Raw genomic sequence first — 18,590 nt, 5'->3', positions numbered from 1 at the left:
AAACTGCAGGAGGCAGGACCTGTCGGCTCCCCGTGCTTTCCCGCTAAGTCATTTCAAAATATTTAATGACTGGAAGTCCTTAGTTCATAGGTCTTTCAGCTGTGGGAGCCGATCTAATTTTGAGTCAAATAATAAACCCAAAAAGCACACAGTTTTGATTGGTTAAAATTTCAACAAGCATGGTTAAAACTGACACATGTAGTCTTCTCTGGTGAGAACCAAAAACTAGTTGTCTTGTTCCAGTTTCCAGTCTCATGGTGGTCAGCCGTAGCTGCCATGTCATCAATGTATGATCGGAAGAAGAGAAAAAGCATTTGACAGGGCTCCTGACTGTGAAGGAAATGCCATTGATAGTAGTGGCAAATAATGTGACACCTAGTATACTGCCTTGGGGGATCCCATTCTCTTGAATATAGCAGTAAGACAAGGCATCACCAATATCAAAAGCATCAGTTGTTGAGGAAATACTGGATAACAAGGGGTACATGTCCACGTAGTTCCCATTCATGAAGTTGCTGAAGGATGTTGTACCTACAAGTAGTATTGGACGCTTATTTGATGTCAAGAAACACACAAACCACATGGTTTCAGCCTAAGGAGGACTCCTATATTGCTGTTTCCAACAGAATTAAGTTGTCCAGCGTGGAACGATAGTGCCTGAAACCACACTGGGAGCAGCTCACATGACCTCAGGATTTAGACAGCAAGACAAGGAGGCCGTTGACCAGGCGTTCATGAGTCTTACCCACACTGGTACCTGTTAGGGACACTACGGCCCTTGATTGGTTTCCATAATGGAATTAATATTGCCTCCTTCCAAGTCATGGGGTACTGTCGATCACACCAGATCTGACTGAAACATGAGAGGAGCTGTCCTTTTGCTTCAGGGCACAAATGACGGAGCATGGCTTATTCAATCTGATCAGGCCCTGGAGCAGTGCCTCTGGCCATGGACAGAACTGATTCCAGTTCCCACAGGGAGAATCAAAGATTGTAAACTTCCTCACTATGCTACTAAAATGGAGCTTGCTCATATCAGCGTTTGTACAGAACACCTGAAATGCAGGAGCTTGTCTGGATGACACAGTAACTGTAAAAACGTCTTCAGCTTAAAACTGAGCCATGTCTTTAGGTGCGTCCACCAAGACCGCATTTCTCAACAAGGCCGTAAGGGGTCGTGTATTGCCCCTGCCAGAAATCCACCTTATTGATTCCCAAACTCGTGCAGTAGAAACGTACCGATTAATGGAAGTCATGAATATCTCCCAGGAATCCCTTTTCTAGTCTTTTATCAATCGCTCATGTGTGCTCTTGCAGTTCTGAATAAATGAATGTTTTCTATAGTTGGATGGTGTTTGAAGTTCCACAAAGCTGTTCGTCTGGCTATGATTACCAAGCAACATTCATCATTCCACAAAGATACAGGCCATCATCTGAGGTGGTTACTAGACTGTAGGATGGACTCTGTGGCAGCCCATGGGATCTCACAAGTGATATGGGCCACCGTCTCCTGTGCACAATCCTTTTGTTCAAAAATAGCCTGTCGACTGTACTTTAACCAATTTGCCCTTCAAATCATCCATCTCCGTGTTCATTTGTTGACCACCGTCTTAGTCGGCAGATGGATCCACATTAGGGAGTGGTCACTAGAATGAAAATCTGTAGCCACTTCCCACTGAACCTATTCTGCAATAGCTGGAGAGCAAAAACAAAGGTCAATGGCTGAAAAACACTCTGTAACTGTGGAAAAGTGTTTCATCTGAGGTGAGTTCAAATGGCAGCCATTCTCAGAATGGACGAGTTGCTCAATAATTCGACTCCTGGAGCAAGTGCTAGCCGTGCCCCACAGTACATTGTATGCACTGAAGTCCCCAACAAGGAGGAATGGACATGGGAATGCCCAAAAGAGTCTGTCAGTGTGTCTGCATCCAAAGGATCATGAGGTGGAAGATATAAAGAACATACTGTGATGTTAAAGGGTGCTAGAACTTTCATGGCAATTGCTTGATTGGCTGTGGTAAGAGAGACAGGAGAGGAGTGGCATCTGTCATCAATAAAACAGCCACTCCACCTTTAGCCCTGTCTTCAGTAACATTGTCCTTCCCGTAGGGGTGGTAACCCCTTAATGCAGGTGTGTCAGTGACTGCTTTCTTATAAACAGATGCAGAATCAGCAGATGCTGGACCAGGAGTTGTAATTCTTCGAAATATCATCACAATCCCTTTATATTCAAATGCAACACAGAACTCCCTGTGGGAGCCATTGATTAGTGATGGTTGGTCTTGTCTTTCTCTCTCTGAGGCAGTGATTTACCCGGCAGCTCAGGGGGAGTGTTAGCCGGTGCCCGGTTCTGCAGTCCCTCCAAGTGGAAATCAATTTCCTCAAGAATAAAGTCCCCATTTGAGAGGTAGGGAGCTCGCCAATCTGAAGGTTTAACTTTGTTCACCTCTGAACTACTTTTTGAGGAACATTTTTCCTTACTTATGGGAGCAGTTGGTTGCTTGGGTTGAGGGGATGGCTTAGTAGGATTCTTATGGTGGGCAGTGGTATGTGACTTAGGTTGCACGCCCATTACATCCCATAATGGTATGGCCAAATCTTTGACATCTGAAGCATCACATTGGGTTAGGAACAAACGAGTGAACCTTAAGATGGATATAGCCTGCAAGGATGTGTTCAGGAAATTCTGAGGTGTTAAACATTACAATAAATGTTGCAGATTTTTCCAACGTGCCATTGGGCTCATACAGTTCTGCACTTCCACAACACCCATATTTTTTCCATTCTTCACATAACTCCATATGGTCCATTTCCATTATATCAGAGCAGGTAATCATACCTTTAGAAGTTAATAGTGCTATGCAACCAAGCCTAGACTGGGTAGTCACCTAAGATCTTATATCCCAAAAGCTTAGATACTTGATTTGGAATCAACAGTTTCAATTACAAGTGTTCCATTACAAAGTCATTTAACACTTTTTAGGGGCCCAGCAACACCCGCCAATGCTTCTGACTATAGAAAGGGGAGAACTTCTGAAAGGTTCCCCCTCTTTTCTTGATTACGCTGAAAGTGTTATGGGTCACTAGTGATCTGTTACTATGATTCTGAGATTACTTCTCAGGAGAAGTGACCAAACGAGCTCCCTTTAATGAGTGGGTGTAGGTACTACCTGACGGTACATCCATCCCATCAGTAGTAGTTGTTTTATGAGACCCTTTCATAGGGATCTCATGATATGCTAAGGAAACAAACATCGACCCAGGCCGAACCCTGCATGCCTGAGCAAGCCTTATACAACTGGGGGGGGGGGGGGGGGGGGGGCAGGTTCCCGAGGTTGTCCACTAGACTGTTTTACCCGAACAGCTATTCACCTCATCAGCACATAGCACACTTTGAGGCTGAGTTTTTTTTATAGAGGTGTGTACCCTCCTTGCCGTCCAGACGGTGATGCCAAGGCCCATGTTCTCCGAAACACAGAATGTTCCACCACTGCCCGGAGCCTACAATAACAGAGGACTGGTGGTACTTACCAGTCCCCAGTTCAGGAACCTGGGGTCACCAAGCCCAGACACAGCAAACGAATGCTGAGCCCGTGGAGTGGGTGGATGGCAGAACACCATTTCGGGAGAGGTGGGGAGTATTGCAGGTGGATGTTTCTCTTTTCTGTGCACAATTATAGGTATTCAAAGCCTGTATGAAGGATCTGATAAAGTTGTTCCACACCAGGGTGATTTTGGTGGGTACTAATTAAGGGGTGATAAGAGGATTCTAAGTATGTATGGATATGGCAAGAGAGATCTGTTTTCACAAACTAGATTTGGAAGGTAATGTCTGTCAGTGAAGGTCTTAGTAAAACTTTCAGCATACTGGACAATGGCTTACTCTTCATTTCAGATGCACCATCCACAAGTGGGCAGACAGTATGGAAGGGACGTTTTAGCATAAAACGGATGTCAAATGGAGGTATTGTTGATGGTTAGTAGGCATTATATTGGCAGAAGCTTTTATGGAGCATCGACGAGGTAGAGGTCAACATCAAGAAAGGTGGCAAGCTGGGCTGCATAGGACCAAGTGAAGCAGATAAGTGAAATGATGTTGAAGTCGTGGAGGAATGAGGCTATGGTGTCTTGGCCCTAAGTCCACATTACTAGGCTATATCAATGGGGCTGAACGAGACGAGGGGTACAGGACCATAGGTGGCTAGGAAGAGGAACTAGATGGTTCATATCCAACTTGGCATTGGAGGATGCAATGTGCAATGTATAACAAATGAGGTGGCACGCTGGAGTCAGTAGGAGGACAATGGGAGAGGTGATATTCAAAAGCTGCAAGACCTTGGGCATGGGGGATGTTGGCGTATAGGGAGGCAGCATCAACAGCAACCAGTAGGGTTCCTTCCAGCTTTTATTGGAGTGGGGATGATTGAGAGGTGATGAGGGAAATAGCTTGCATCTTTGATACCAGAAGATACACTGTGGGGAAGATTTATCCTATGGGGGCAGTGTAACCAGATTTAAAGTGGTATCTGGGGCAGTTAGGTTTATGCATTCTGGGATGCATGTAGAAGGGTTCTGTGTGTGTGTGTGTGTGTGTGTGTGTGTGTGTGTGTGTGTGTGTGTGTGTGTCGGGGGGGGGGGTTGTAGGTGGGGGGAGGTGTAGTTAAGATGAAGAGGGATTCAGGAAAGAGGTTCTGGGACAGGACTAAGGATCTGAGTAGGAACTGGTGTTATGCTGGACATTTGAGACGAGATCACAGTGGTGGGGCTTGGAGGTGTAACAGTAAGGCAGTTGACAGACACTTTCTTACAGGTAGTTATGACAGTTCATCTACATCTACATCTACAACTACATCCATACTCCACAAGCCACCTGACGGTGTGTGGCGGAGGGTACCTTGAGTATCTCTATCAGTTCTCCCTTCTATTCCAGTCTCGTATTGTTCGTGGAAAGAAGGATTGTCGGTATGCCTCTGTGTGGGCTCTAATCTCTCTGATTTTATCCTCGTGGTCTCTTCGCGAGATATACACAGGAGGGAGCAATATACTGCTTGACTCTTCGGTGAAGGTATGTTATCGAAACTTCAACAAAAGCCTGTACAGAGCAACTGAGCGTCTCTCCAACAGAGTCTTCCACTGGAATTTATCTATCATCTCTGTAATGCTTTCGTGATTACTAAATGATCCTGTAACGAAGCGCGCTGCTCTCCGTTAGATCTTCTCTCTCTCTTCTATCAACTCTATCTGGCACGGATCCCACACTGCTGAGCAGTATTCAAGCAGTGAGCGAACAAGCCTACTGTAACCTACTTCCTTTGTTTTCGGATTGCATTTCCTTAGGATTCTTCCAATGAATCTCAGTCTGGCATCTGCTTTACCGACGATCAACTTTATATGATCATTCCATTTTAAATCACTCCTAATGCGTATTCCCAGATAATTTATGGAATTAACTCCTTCCAGTTGTTAACCTGCTATATTGTAGCTAAATGATAAAGGCAATATGGGAGTCTTCAGCCACGGGGATGATGATGTAAGGTAGTGGATTGATATCCTTTTCTCCAATAGGTTTGTGTTTTTTGGGTAGGGACTTAGGAAAGGTGGTAAGGAATTCCTGGAAGATAACTGAGTGTGAGTAGGGGAGTCTCATGATTGGATAGAGGTATGAACTGTGAGAAGCAACTAAGATCCCGCAATGCTACTGCCACCAGTCTCTCTCAGCTGATCTTCACCCCCCACCCCCAACTCATTCTACACTCACACCCTGTTATCCATATGTCTCCCTCTTCAAGTGGTCAATTTCCCCTCCCAATTCACTCCTTCATGAAACTGTGCACCATATGCAGTTCCCCTGCCTGCACCATGGCAAATTCATGGGTGCTACATTCCTGTCCCATCCGCTTGCTGACTCTCCCTCTCAGCTGTCAACCAACCTTCCCTCCAAACCTCCAAGACTCCTTTCTATCTTCATCACTCCACCCAATACAACCCCTTACTCCTATCTAGTTGCAGCACCAGTAAATGAAGCTGGCTGTGACAATGTAACCATTTATAATTTGAGTGTATGTGTATTCTGTATTAGTCAGCTCTGAAGGGCATTATCCCAAAGCTTATTAATATTCCCAATCTTGTTCATGTTCCTAACGACCACTCAGTTCCTCAACTACGTGCTGAAGTTTACCTTTTGCCCCTTACACTTTTAATATTGAAAAAGTAACAAAGCCACCATTACACAGAAAAAAATCGAGTTTTTTTGTTATTAATGTCATGATTAGTGCTTTCTTTAGGAGCACGAAAACTCATTCATTCTCATATGGAGGAGAAAAGCTCAGTGCAGGTCAAGCATACTGAAATATCTCTATTCTCTATAACATTCTGAAGATCTTACATTTGACCACATTTAAAAAAAAAGTGTCATGGGTACAGGCAGCAATAATGCTAAGGTAGTACACATAAAGCCCTAAAATTCTTACTTCACTGTTGTGCCTTTGTATGAAAGGTAATTTAAAAATCCTTACACATTTATCATCGGCATTGCCTTGATACTACAACTATGTGAAAGTCAGTGCACTTTTATAAGGTCACAAGGCAAACGGCAGTTACATCTGCGCTATATCGATAACATCTGCTGTCACTGTCTTCTTTCTTTCTGCTTATAACTACAGCAGAGCCACAGGTAAGTAGACGTTAAGACGTATGGTTATAATGTGCCTTGCAAGAGAACAATTGACACTAGAGAGATAGGTGCGCGGGAAGAATCCTAATAAGGGAGAGAGAAAAAAATTTGAGAGAGAAAAGAGCAGAAATGATGGGAAACAGGAGGATATGGTTACAAATGAGAAACAACATAGTGATAAAATGAAATAACACAAAAAGGGTTTAATGAAACCATTCTTCAGTAAAATCTCTCTTCTTAAAAATCTGTTGTATTCTTAACATGCAAATTTAAGAGAATATGGTAATACTGTCACTGTGAAGTACTTACGTTCCTGATTTTAAATCAGACACTACAGATGGTCTTATACATAGTGGTGGCACAGGTATCCTTGTCAAAATAAGGTCCTTTGGACTACCACAAGATGGGTTCATAAGCAGTAAAGGAACATCCTCTTCTGGTATCCTCTCCAGAATGTGCAGAACCTCAAGAGGATTGAATATATGAGCCAATCCATTGACAACTGCAGATTCCAGTTCACGATTATATTCGACAACTTTTGCATAAGCAGCTGAAAATGAAGGTATCTTTCATTAGTTCTCACATAATTCACATTGTAATTTGAAGTTACACAGTCTGATTCTGTAAAATTACTAGCCCTTACCCTTGCTTGAGGAAGTCGCATTCAATAAATTTTATTAGCATACTACTGCAATAGCAAATTTAGCTCTCAGTATTGTTATACAGTATAAACATCAACAAGTAACTTGGTATCCTTAATCTATGGAGAATACATAGCATTTTTGTTACCCAGGTTACAACTTTTTTGGAGGTGAAAATGAATCTTAAGACCCATACCACAATTCTACCAACATGTCCTCAAATACAGTGCAGCTCAACAGTTAACTAGCCTCTACAGCATAAAACACATTCATTTAAAATGAGGCCAACAGTTATCTGTATGCCACAAACAATACACAATGGTGGTTTCTCCTGCTCCACATGCATCATAGAGCAGTCCACTATTCCAAGACGCATTAGAATTACTTTTCCTCAGGTCAGACATCAGGAAAAGGACTGGCACAGTCAGAGTCTTCTTGATTATCTCCAAATTGTGGCATAAAAGGGTACACCACAATGTGCCACAGTATGTATCATACAGGCATACTCTGCTGCTTTATTTGTAGCACTATTTTCTTCAATTTCCATACATGTTGTTACTAAGAAAAATGAAATCTCCTTCCTCTGCTTCTGTAGATGAAGGAGGAAGTCCTGGATAGTTTGCACTCTTTTGTCTCAGAGGTCCAATCACTATACAGGGTGTCCAAAGAGGAATGGTCAGTATTCAGTGATATGACAGGAATGGCCATTCAAAGCAAAAAGTCTAGTACACATGGACTCATTCATACCTTAAGAGCTGTGAACACTTCATCTTTATCACTGTGACATCAATCTCTTCTTAATGCAACCTCTTTGCTTTCCATATTTTGGGAGGAGGTAGTATGGGCCAAAAAAGAAAGAAATGTCTAGTAAACATGGGCTCTAAAATGCAAACCAAGGGTTAAGGGCATTTGTTCAGTAGAAGAGATGCTTCACAGCAGCAAAGATGAATAAGTGCTCATAGATCTTAAGGTATGTACTTTAGAGCCATAGTTTACTAGATTATTTTTGCTTTGAATGGCCATTTCTTTCATTTCCCTGAATACTAACCACTCCTCCTGGGATATCCCGTAAACATGAATGTGCAACTAGGAAGTGAAATCAAATGAGGAATTTCATCTGCTCCAATGCCCTACAGATTTCATACATCTCTGAATTATTAACTGTGAATTCATCTGGTAAGCAAATCCTGACAGAAGAATCAGGCAATTTTACAAAAGTCGGTTACATCAAGCCAATTCAGAACCATCCACATATATTATGAAATACTTCCAGCATTCACCTAAAATGTTGTAAAACAACAGCTTCAAAAGTAGTATAGGATACAACAGCTTCTTTGATGTAGTAATTTTAAAATTACTCTGGGCCTCTTCAGTAACCAGGGATACAATTTGTTCCACCAATGGTTCAGAATAGTAATTCCAGCCACACAAGTGCCACTAGGTCCTACTTTCAACAAACCCCAAGTGATCCCACTGGTCAGGGCAATTGTAAAGGTAGACTATGAAATGGTAGGGACTGTGGAGTGGCTAATAATTTTCATGTCTAGTGAACCACAAGAAGGTGCTGCTGAACGATACGTGGCCATCTGCCAGCTTCAGCACAGGGGCCGAGTATATGATTGGTTTTAAATACAACTGTTGCCAGCTTAATGCTCAAATGGTGAATAATGTCAGTGATACTGACCTTTGAAGACCTTGGTGAGGCATGAACTGTGTACTATAATGAGACTATGTAGGTGTTCATCCTTTAGTTTTCCAAGCTACGGCTAGAATATAAAATACCACTACTCACTATTGTGGTATCATTCACAGACTGTGGTGCCACACCAAGGTTGCTAATATGCATTGATATCACAGACACTGTTGATTTATTGCTGCAATCTGGAGTGATGAATGGGAGGGGCTTCTGAATGCCATGCTTCTGTCTCAGCACCACAGCGCCCTCACGCAGAGGTCAATATCGAGCTTAGCATGGAAGTGCTTTGTCCCAATTTGTGACCCCAGCTGATGCAGTCAACATCATCAAGTAGGATTAAGGAATTATTCAAGTCTCAGACAAAAATGTACTTTGGCAAATTTTGAACATTGTACTTCAAGTGAAGAGTTTGTTAATTAGTGCATCAAGTGATGCTTTAAAAGTCAATGACAGCTCTAAATTATCAAACACTCCAGTGGCAAAGGATTGTATCAAGTTAAGTAAATATTTTTATCAACTGTTTAATAAAGTGAACTAATATTTCATTTGTTGTTGTTCCAATGAGCCGTTTCACAAAACAATCAAAGACCCAACAGTTACGGCTTGACGATTGAGGTTTCATATGGTCATAATAACTAAGACTCACAGACACTAGTAATTGCTCATGACTTCCTAAGCCAGGACTACTAAGTTCTGGACTGGTAGAAGTCATTCAAATTCAGGTTGCAGGATTTTGTGTTCTGCCTTTGCCAACATTTAAAAATCCAAAAGTACAGTACCTATGTTCACAACAACCATTATGAAGTGATGACAGATTTGTGTTAAGGTACATTATGTTGTGTTATAAAAACTCAACATGAGTTATGATGCGGTTCCTATGTCGGTCTTTACTTCATTGGGAGAGCAATAAAAACATGATGAAAATGCGTGGGGCCACCACTGCCCAAAGAAAATGCAGCTTGTTTCCCCTCCACCACCACCAACACCACACCCATGGCTGTCAATGTGTTAGGTAACAACAGACATAGCTACCTGCTTCCTGCAGACAACTCAAGTCAGGTCATGGTGAACAAATTCTACATGTGTTACAGTACTGTACAACTTCTTTGCCCCTTTACACAAAGACAACTTTTAAACATTATAATGCAAAAAGATACAATGAATGTGCTGAAGAGCGCAAGACGGATGGAATTACATTCAAATTTCTTTTTTTTTTAATTTTATGCAGAAAACTGTTAAATTTACATAGAGTTAAGTCAGTAGTTATTTAAAATTACAAAGAGACAGACACACTGGCCAGTACTCACATCTATAATGCCTAACTTACAGTAGATAAGAGAGACATTGCACATAAGAATAGAAGTGCTCTTTTTCTTTCCTGTCCTTTAAAACCACAGATTCCTTCTTCAGAGATGAAAGCAGGAATAGTTGGGAAATGTCAGAGAGGGCTTCTTGGGGAGCAGGACATGTGGGTAGGGGGTAGGATACACAATGCAAATGCTAAGGTACACCCAACTTGTATGAGGAGAAAGTAAACCCTCAAATATACCTCACAGGTGGTTGTTGGTTTGAATGAAGTTGGTAATAAATGCCTTACATTATTTCAGCCTTAAATAACAGTTTAAAAAAAATACTAAATGTAATGTAAAAACACAGGGACAAGAGTACACTGAGGTACACAATCCCCCTACGCATTTCTCCTGTAGGTATCATGAAGACACGATTACAATCATTCTTTCTGCACTTCATATGTGAATGGAACAGGAAGAAGTCCTAATAACTGGTACAATAGGAAGTACCCTCTGCAATGCACTTCACAGTGGTTTGAAGGGTGCAGATGCAGATAAATAAAGTAAAAATACAGGAACTATATTACACTGAAACTGTATTTAAAACTTGCCTAATTTATGTTGCACCAGAGGATCGGTCTTCTTCTTCGAACGGTACTGTTCATGGACGATTTTTAACAAACCACATTTCTTCACGACACCATTTAGCTCACTGCAGTGAGGACAAATTGTAATCTTCTTGCATTTGTCCAATATCTGCTTTCTTAAAGCTTTCCGAGTCAAGTATGGTATTGCAGGGTTCATTACTTTATTTCTAAATGGTTTTTTATCTTTGTCTGGCAGTAAGACTCTGGAACAACTCTGAAGAAAATTAAAATACATAATTGTTTGCATAAAACCATAACATTACAAAAAATAAACCCAAAACTGTCTCCAAACAGGATAAAAAAATGCTAATACTCAAAATTCATCTCATGTGGAATTCAAAAAAACAAGAAAACATATCTATATATCACTGAGAGAGAGAACATTTTCTTTTAACATGTAACCTTAAGTGAATAGCTAAGAAACGACGCGTGGCACTTCCTAGTCTGTGAGCCACCTACTGCATATGAGAAAGTTAATAATGTTCAACACAGAAGACATTATCTTGATCAGACATGATTGTAATCTTTAAGAAGCCACATGTACCTTGAGGCCAGGTGCAATAAGGTGAAAAGCCAGTATTATGCATACAGAGATCAAACTTTTCCGAGTCACTTTTCAGGTGAAAGTGGTATGTAAATGTTATACCCGCAGTGAGTTTCTCCTGAACTCACTTCCCTGAAGTTTGCTTCCATCAGTCGTTTTGTAGTTCACCTCTTGCTACCTTTCCTGTTACTTCTATTTCAGTGCAAGTCCTTAGTGATGTTGCTTAAACCATTCTTAACATCTCACCACGTAGTTACAGTGGCCTTCTTCTAAGTCTACTATCAAACAACTGAAGGCAGTAATTACTGTTTGAAAACCTTAATGTTTCATAACTTATGCAGTTACAAACAAAATACACAATCCGCCAACTCCTACCATCCTAATCACAACAACATGAGGCAGAAAGTTGTCTTGTGTCGCTTTTCATTCCACCTTTGCAACAGATTTTATTTTCTTCTGGTGGTGGTGGTGGTGGTGGTGGTGGTGTAATCAGTACAAAGGCTGGTTTGTGCTGTGCACCACATTGGTCATTCTTCTGCAAGTCTTTTCTTATTTGCATAACTATTGCATCCTATATAATTTGAATCTGCTTGTCATAGTCAAGTCTGGGTATCCCTTTACAGTTTTACTATCCCACATTCCCACTTCCTACCATTACCAAATTAATTATTTCAGTACATGTTTCAGGATGTGTCCTATCAACATATCTCTTCTTTTATTGGCGTTGGGCAACAAAGCTGTTTTCTGTGCAATTTTATTCAGTACCTTTCTACTCAGTTTACCCATCTAACCTTCAGCATTCTTCTGTGTTATACCTCAAAACCTTCTACTCTGTTATTGTATGACATTTTTTTCAGTCACACTTCACTTCTATATGAGGTTACATTCCAAACATACACTTACAGAAATGACTTCTAATAATTAAATTTATATTCAGTATTAGCATATTTTACTTGTTTAGAAAATCTTGTCTTGCATTTTACATGCATTTTAATTCTGCCATTGCCAGTGGTTTTGCTGCCCAAATAACAAAATTTGTCTCCCACTTTGAGCATCTCATTTTTTTAATCTGATTCATTTCGACTAATCTAATTTAATTCAACAACACCCTCTTACCACTGGTATATTTTTGTGGATGTACATCTTCTAACCCCTTTTCAAGTCACTATCCATTCCATTCAACTGATTTTCTAACTTCTTTGGCAGTGCCAAAAGCTATTATTTCTTCTTGATGAAATTAAAATCTCCCTTTTGATTCTCTGCTTAGTCTCCTTTATTGTTTGCCAACGTACAGAGAAAATACACAGATATTAAACATTAAAGTTGTCATTCATATCTCAATTACTGCCTCTTCATGTTCTCTTGAAGAGTGCAGTTCGGTTTCTGCACCAGCTGCACATCACCTTTCACCCCTTATGTTTGATCTGACTTCAGGATTCCAAAGAGTGCATCAATATTGTTTTAAATTTAATTTGCCAATTATCAATGGAATGGTGGTCATAAACTTTGCATATCTGTGGTGGCTCACTAACATTAAAATTTTACTACAGCAGATATACAGTCTCTTCTGCACCTGTTTGAGGCCTCTTTCAAAACAGACTGTATAGTAGCCTATATTCTTCTGTGAACAATCTTCTTCTATCATAGTTAATAGATTTAACCTACCTGAGGATATCCATCACCAGTTTTCAGTATTGCCTATAGTAAAATTCTGCAACTGGGGTGTAACTGCCCTGTGTATTACGACACAGGTCACATTACCTTTTGAATTATACTCTGCTTAGCCATACTACAAGTCTGCTTTTTTAAATGGAGAACACTCAAGGGAAGCAACTGGGGTTTTTAGGAAAGTGTTATATTTATCATTCAAAATATGTTAGAATTTAAAATCCTGTTGATGTCAGTGTCACTGAATATGGAGCCTTAGTACAGTTGGATGAGGGTTTGGAATTAATTTAGCTGTGACTTATTTCAAGGGACTGTTGGAAACTTGCCTGAAATGATTTGTGGACACACGACACATACTTCGCAACTGAGGTGGATTTTTGAAATATTAATTTATCACAGTTGCTGACAGGGCTGCAACATGTTAAAAATTCTTATATACGAGATCTATGGACAAGCATTTGAATCCCATGTTTTCCAAATGTGAGGCCAACATCTTAATCGCTGCACTACTTAACATTTCATCTTGTCATTCAAGTTACCCTTATCATACGATTTCTTGCCAAGTGTGCCTTTTCAGATTATCTATCAATATCTGTGTTGGAAGTAAAGCTCTGTCCTTATATTTTACGTTTCATTATTGGGATAAGGTTGCCCTAATTGTTTGCTATGTTGGTATTTGTGCACTATGATCTGACAGACCATTATTTGTTGTTGTCACAGTGTATCTCTCAACTAAAGAAAGGTACGATTATGTAATCTAATACAGTAATACAACTTCCCCACTAATGAAGGGGATGGAGGAACAGAGTCAGTGGGTCATACTATATGCTACATTTCTTAAAGCTGAGGATGGTACAATAATGTGAACTGACGTACCTTGCAAACAGTCTGAAGCACAGTAATGACAGATCGAAAATATCCTACATGAAAAACTGGAAGCTCCAAATCAATGTATCCGTAGTGCCCCACACAGTCATTTAATCCTTTTCCACAAGTCAGACATACTGCGTCTTTCTGATTGACTCCCTATACAGAAAATAAATATCATACTGATCATTTGTAGTTTTCCTCTGACCATACTAAAAAGTAAATGACCATATTGTATTAATTAAACAATTAGATTAAAACAGTAACTGTAATGTAAATGAAATACAGAAACCATATATAATCTTAGTGTAGAATTGCGTGAGAACTGAAACACTTACACCACTGATGAGTACAGCAATCTAAATTTTGAATTTGTATCAGTCTTTGACCAAAGGTTTTTTAAATACTTTAACGGATTACTAGTTCTGAACAATAATGATTGTCCACAGATCAGTCTTTGTTAATAAAATTGAATAAAAAACAATAAAATTTATAACAAATAATAGCAGCACCCAAAAATATAAAACATAATTAAACTGAAAGAAAAGTAATTGTACATGACCTGTAGGGTCGGCTCAGTGGCAGTGTGCCAACACTAGCCCTGTCATATGGGTCATATACAATTATTTCTCTGTCAGTTTCATCATTTCTTATGTTTTGTGATGTTCATCTTCTTGGCTAAATATCATCTGAGGATGATTGTAATTTATCAAAACCAGTAAACAAAATATAAAAGTCCTTTCAGCCAAAGACTGGAATAAATAAATAAAAAGACAACTACTTACATAAAAAAAACAATGGAAAATCAAGGATGGAATGTAACAATATTATGAAAAGGGTAGTTGCTACTAACCATAAAGCAGAGATGTTGAGTTGCAAAAAAGCACAGCAAAAAGGTTGTCAGAAAGTTAGCTTTCAACCAACACACACACACACACACACACACACACACACACACACACACACACACACGAGCGCGCGCGCAAACGCAACTCACACAATAAGAATAAGTGTATGAACAAGAGTAGGGCACATAAACGCAACTCACACACACAGGACCACAGTCTCTGGCAGCTGGAGCCAGACTATGAGCAGCAGCATATTATGGATGTGGCAACCACGTTGGGGTAAGGAGGTGGCTGTGGCAGCGAAGGGGAGAGATAGCAGGGTAGGGGTGGGGGACGATAAAGTACTGCTTGGAGTGTGCAGGGATGAAATGGACAGTAGGACAGCTAAGTGCAGTCTGGAGGTTAGATGGAATGTGAGGGAGAGAGGGGTAGTGGAAAAGGAGAGAAGTAAAAAGACTGGGTGTGTTGGTGGAATAGAGAGCTGTGCAGTGCTAAAACGGTAATAGGGAAGGGGCTAGATGGGCAAGGACAATGACTAACGAAGGTTGTGGCCAGGAGGGTTATGGGAACATATGATATATTGCAGAGTTCCCACCTGCACAATTCAGAAAAGCTGGTGTTTGTGGGAAGGATCCAGATGGCACAGGCTGTGAAGCCGTCATTGAAATGAGGAATGTCATGTTGGGTGGCCTGCTCAGCAACAGGTGGTCCAATTATTTCTTGACCACATTTTGTTGGTGGGCATTCGTGCAGATCTACCTCTCCCCCCCCCCTCCCCCCCCCCCTCTCCTTCCATCCATCTAATCTCCAGACTGCCCTACTCTCCACCTCGACCCAGCATGCTCCCACCAGCACTTTACTGTTACCCACCCCCAACCCTGCTATCCCTCCCCCTCCCTGCCTCCCCCTCCTTAGCCCCACCACCCGACTGCCTCTCCCATTATGCAGAGCTGCTTGCAGTGTAGCCTCAGCAGCCAGACACTGTAGTCATGTGTGTGTGTGAGTGAGTTGTGTATGCATGAGCATGTGTGTATGTGCTATCTCCGATGAAGGCTTTGTTCGCCAAATGCTCATAATCTGACAGTCTTTTGTCGTGCCTATCTGTGACTCGGCATCTCCGCTACATGGTAAGTAGCAACTATCCTTTTCAATATATTGTTGAGAGGTTCAATCATATTCAGATTAGAGGACTAAGGTGTGTTATGTCATAATTCTGTTCATTAAATCAGCTCAGACAATTCCAAATGAATGAATGGAAGCATTATCATACTTAATTACAAGCTGTTTAGCACAAAGCACAGTTAGCAGCATTGGCTGAAGATGGTCAATCAGGCTACTGGAACAATTTCACCCTGTAACCCACCCATTAAGACAATACGATGGTAAAACATTGTACTTAACAACATCATTGAAACGCACTGTACTTCTTTTTCAAGCATCCCTAGTGCAATCAAAGCTTCTGAAATGGCCAGTTTATAGAGAATGTCTGCCATATGTACTTCAGTTAGGGCACTTTTTTTGACGGAAGCTTCCTGTAAACGTGCGTCCATCTCAGATGACATGTGGGGTTATGTTGTCTTCTGCTTTTGGTCACATTCTGCTTCAAAGTTCTTTTGTTTTTATCAGTCATTTTTGACAGCTGTGCTGGGCAGATGATGTTTTTCCCCTGTTTCATGCAACCTGTGACTAGTGACAATGTGGTAACTCTCCCAACACCTAAAAGGTCAATATCCAGCTCCAGTAAGATGGATTCTTAACAATCATGACTGTTTTGAAATCTGAGAGGCCAACCATAGTGAAGTTCGCAATACCACAATATATTTTACATCTAACCTCAGTCAATGTTAGTAATCCATTGATGCATGTACATTCTCACACACTAAATGGTATGCTTATCCACTGGAGAGAAAACAGCAATATACAACAAGGATAATATCTTATGTTGACAGGTCTTGGTAATCTTCTTTTCTAGACTAAAGGACCAATAAAAAATACAAACTAAATATAACTAAAATAGCCTGTTAATATTTTTAATCTCTTAAATGGTTTGTCATGAGCTTTTTAAGAGAGTATACATGTAGATGTACTTCCTGATACATTATCACACTTACCACTGGGCTGAATGATTTGTATCACTGACAAACCATATTTTGGGGATAAGTGGAAAACCTTAGACTTCAAATATGTATACCGAAATCTGTAGAACAAGATTTAATTATGTTTATTTATCAAGGGTATGGATACTTGGGGGGGTAAGAAAATTTGTTCAACATATTGTAAAATTTTACTATTTTAAGGACTTAAGTCAAGACGTACTGTCTGTACTATGTCCATGTGAAACTTGCCAAAAGATGAAAGACAACAATCAATCGATAAAGTACAAATTATACCTGATAATACCTAAAGGCTTCCAAGACCTCACAGCTGCTGATTTCCTTGACCAATTACCAACGAGTAGGGGCCGGGAGTTAACATATATATTTGTACTAGGTGAGTGTTGGTCTAAATATGTTAAACTCTATCCTGTTAAGCATGCCAACACAGAGATCGTGACTAGATGTCTACAAGAATATTTCTCAGAGGTAAGAAAGTCACGTATATTGTTGACAGACAATGGCACACAGTTTGTGAGTAAAGCCTTTTTTTAGCATGGGAAAATGTTAGACAAACTGCTATCTCTAAATACCACCTGCGAAGTAACTCTTGTGAACGTATCACAAAAGAAATCATTAGGTTATGTAGGGCATACTGTTCAGACAGACATACAACTTGGGCATGGAAAACACCAGAATTCCAAGTAATACTTAATGAACTTCCACGGTTGTCTACTGATTTATCTCCCATTGAAATAATGAAAGGTAAATTTATAGCAAGTCACTGTTGAAATTATTTAAATGGCCAGATGACAATGATGATAACGTACAGGGAGGCAACTTAGATGATATTGAAAAGACAATTTACAACAAGCAGCAGATAAACACCTGCGTAAATACAATGAAAAAGCTACGACACCTATGTTTGATGTGGATGACTTGGTACTAATTAAGGAAGTACATCACAGCTCAAATTTGAGGAAAGAAACACACAAGTTTTGCCCTCGATATAGCAGTCCTTTCAAAGTTTTAAATGTACCACATCCCAATGCAGTTTTCTAGATCTACCCAGAAACTGGTCACGAAAAGGGATTATATAATACTGAAATATTAAAACAGTATATGACACCATTAAATTAAACTTGGGAAAGAAACACAGTAACAACAAAGATTGTTCTTAATGGTGAAAGTATGTAAACAAATACTGTCAAATGTTATTTAATCAATTGTTGTTATGAATTCCTTTAGTGTAAAATTGCTCACCAAAGAGGCAGATTACTTACCACCATATGGTAAAAACTAGGGTTGGGTTTGTACGTGAATTTTTTTTATTAAGGGAGATTAATCATCGGTAGTGCTATCACCTCATTCGATAATTGACCAACTATATTTTTGTTAACTTTTTCACTAATTTGAAGTGTTCCGGGTGGGTTTGTGTTCAACTTTTATAGAGGTGGTGTGGGATTTGTGTGTACTACATATCTCTCTCTCTCTCTCTCTCTCTCTCTCTCTCTCTCTCTCTCTCTCTCTCTCTCTCTCTCACACACACACACACACACACACACACACACACACAAATATATTCACCTACAGACTATGCGCAAACTAATATGATTTGGGAGTA

General features: G+C 40.2%; 1 protein-coding gene across 1 annotated transcript in view; it reads right to left on the bottom strand.

The window, feature by feature from the left end:
• LOC126259818 (DNA-directed RNA polymerase III subunit RPC1) overlaps positions 1 to 18,590 on the bottom strand; it is a 249,392-nt gene that overhangs the window by 196,002 nt on the left and 34,800 nt on the right. Inside the window, exons 3-5 of the mRNA XM_049956862.1 lie at positions 14,035 to 14,184; positions 10,911 to 11,160; positions 6,983 to 7,223 (exon numbers count right to left, since the gene is read on the bottom strand). Coding sequence (XP_049812819.1) covers positions 6,983 to 7,223; positions 10,911 to 11,160; positions 14,035 to 14,184 — 641 coding nt within the window. The remainder of the gene's footprint in view (positions 1 to 6,982; positions 7,224 to 10,910; positions 11,161 to 14,034; positions 14,185 to 18,590) is intronic.

This window comes from Schistocerca nitens, chromosome 1 (genome assembly GCF_023898315.1).
Source record: "Schistocerca nitens isolate TAMUIC-IGC-003100 chromosome 1, iqSchNite1.1, whole genome shotgun sequence".
Lineage (NCBI taxonomy): Eukaryota > Metazoa > Arthropoda > Insecta > Orthoptera > Acrididae > Schistocerca > Schistocerca nitens.
Note: the sequence above shows the minus strand (reverse complement) of the source record. Positions and strands in the feature narration are given on the sequence as shown.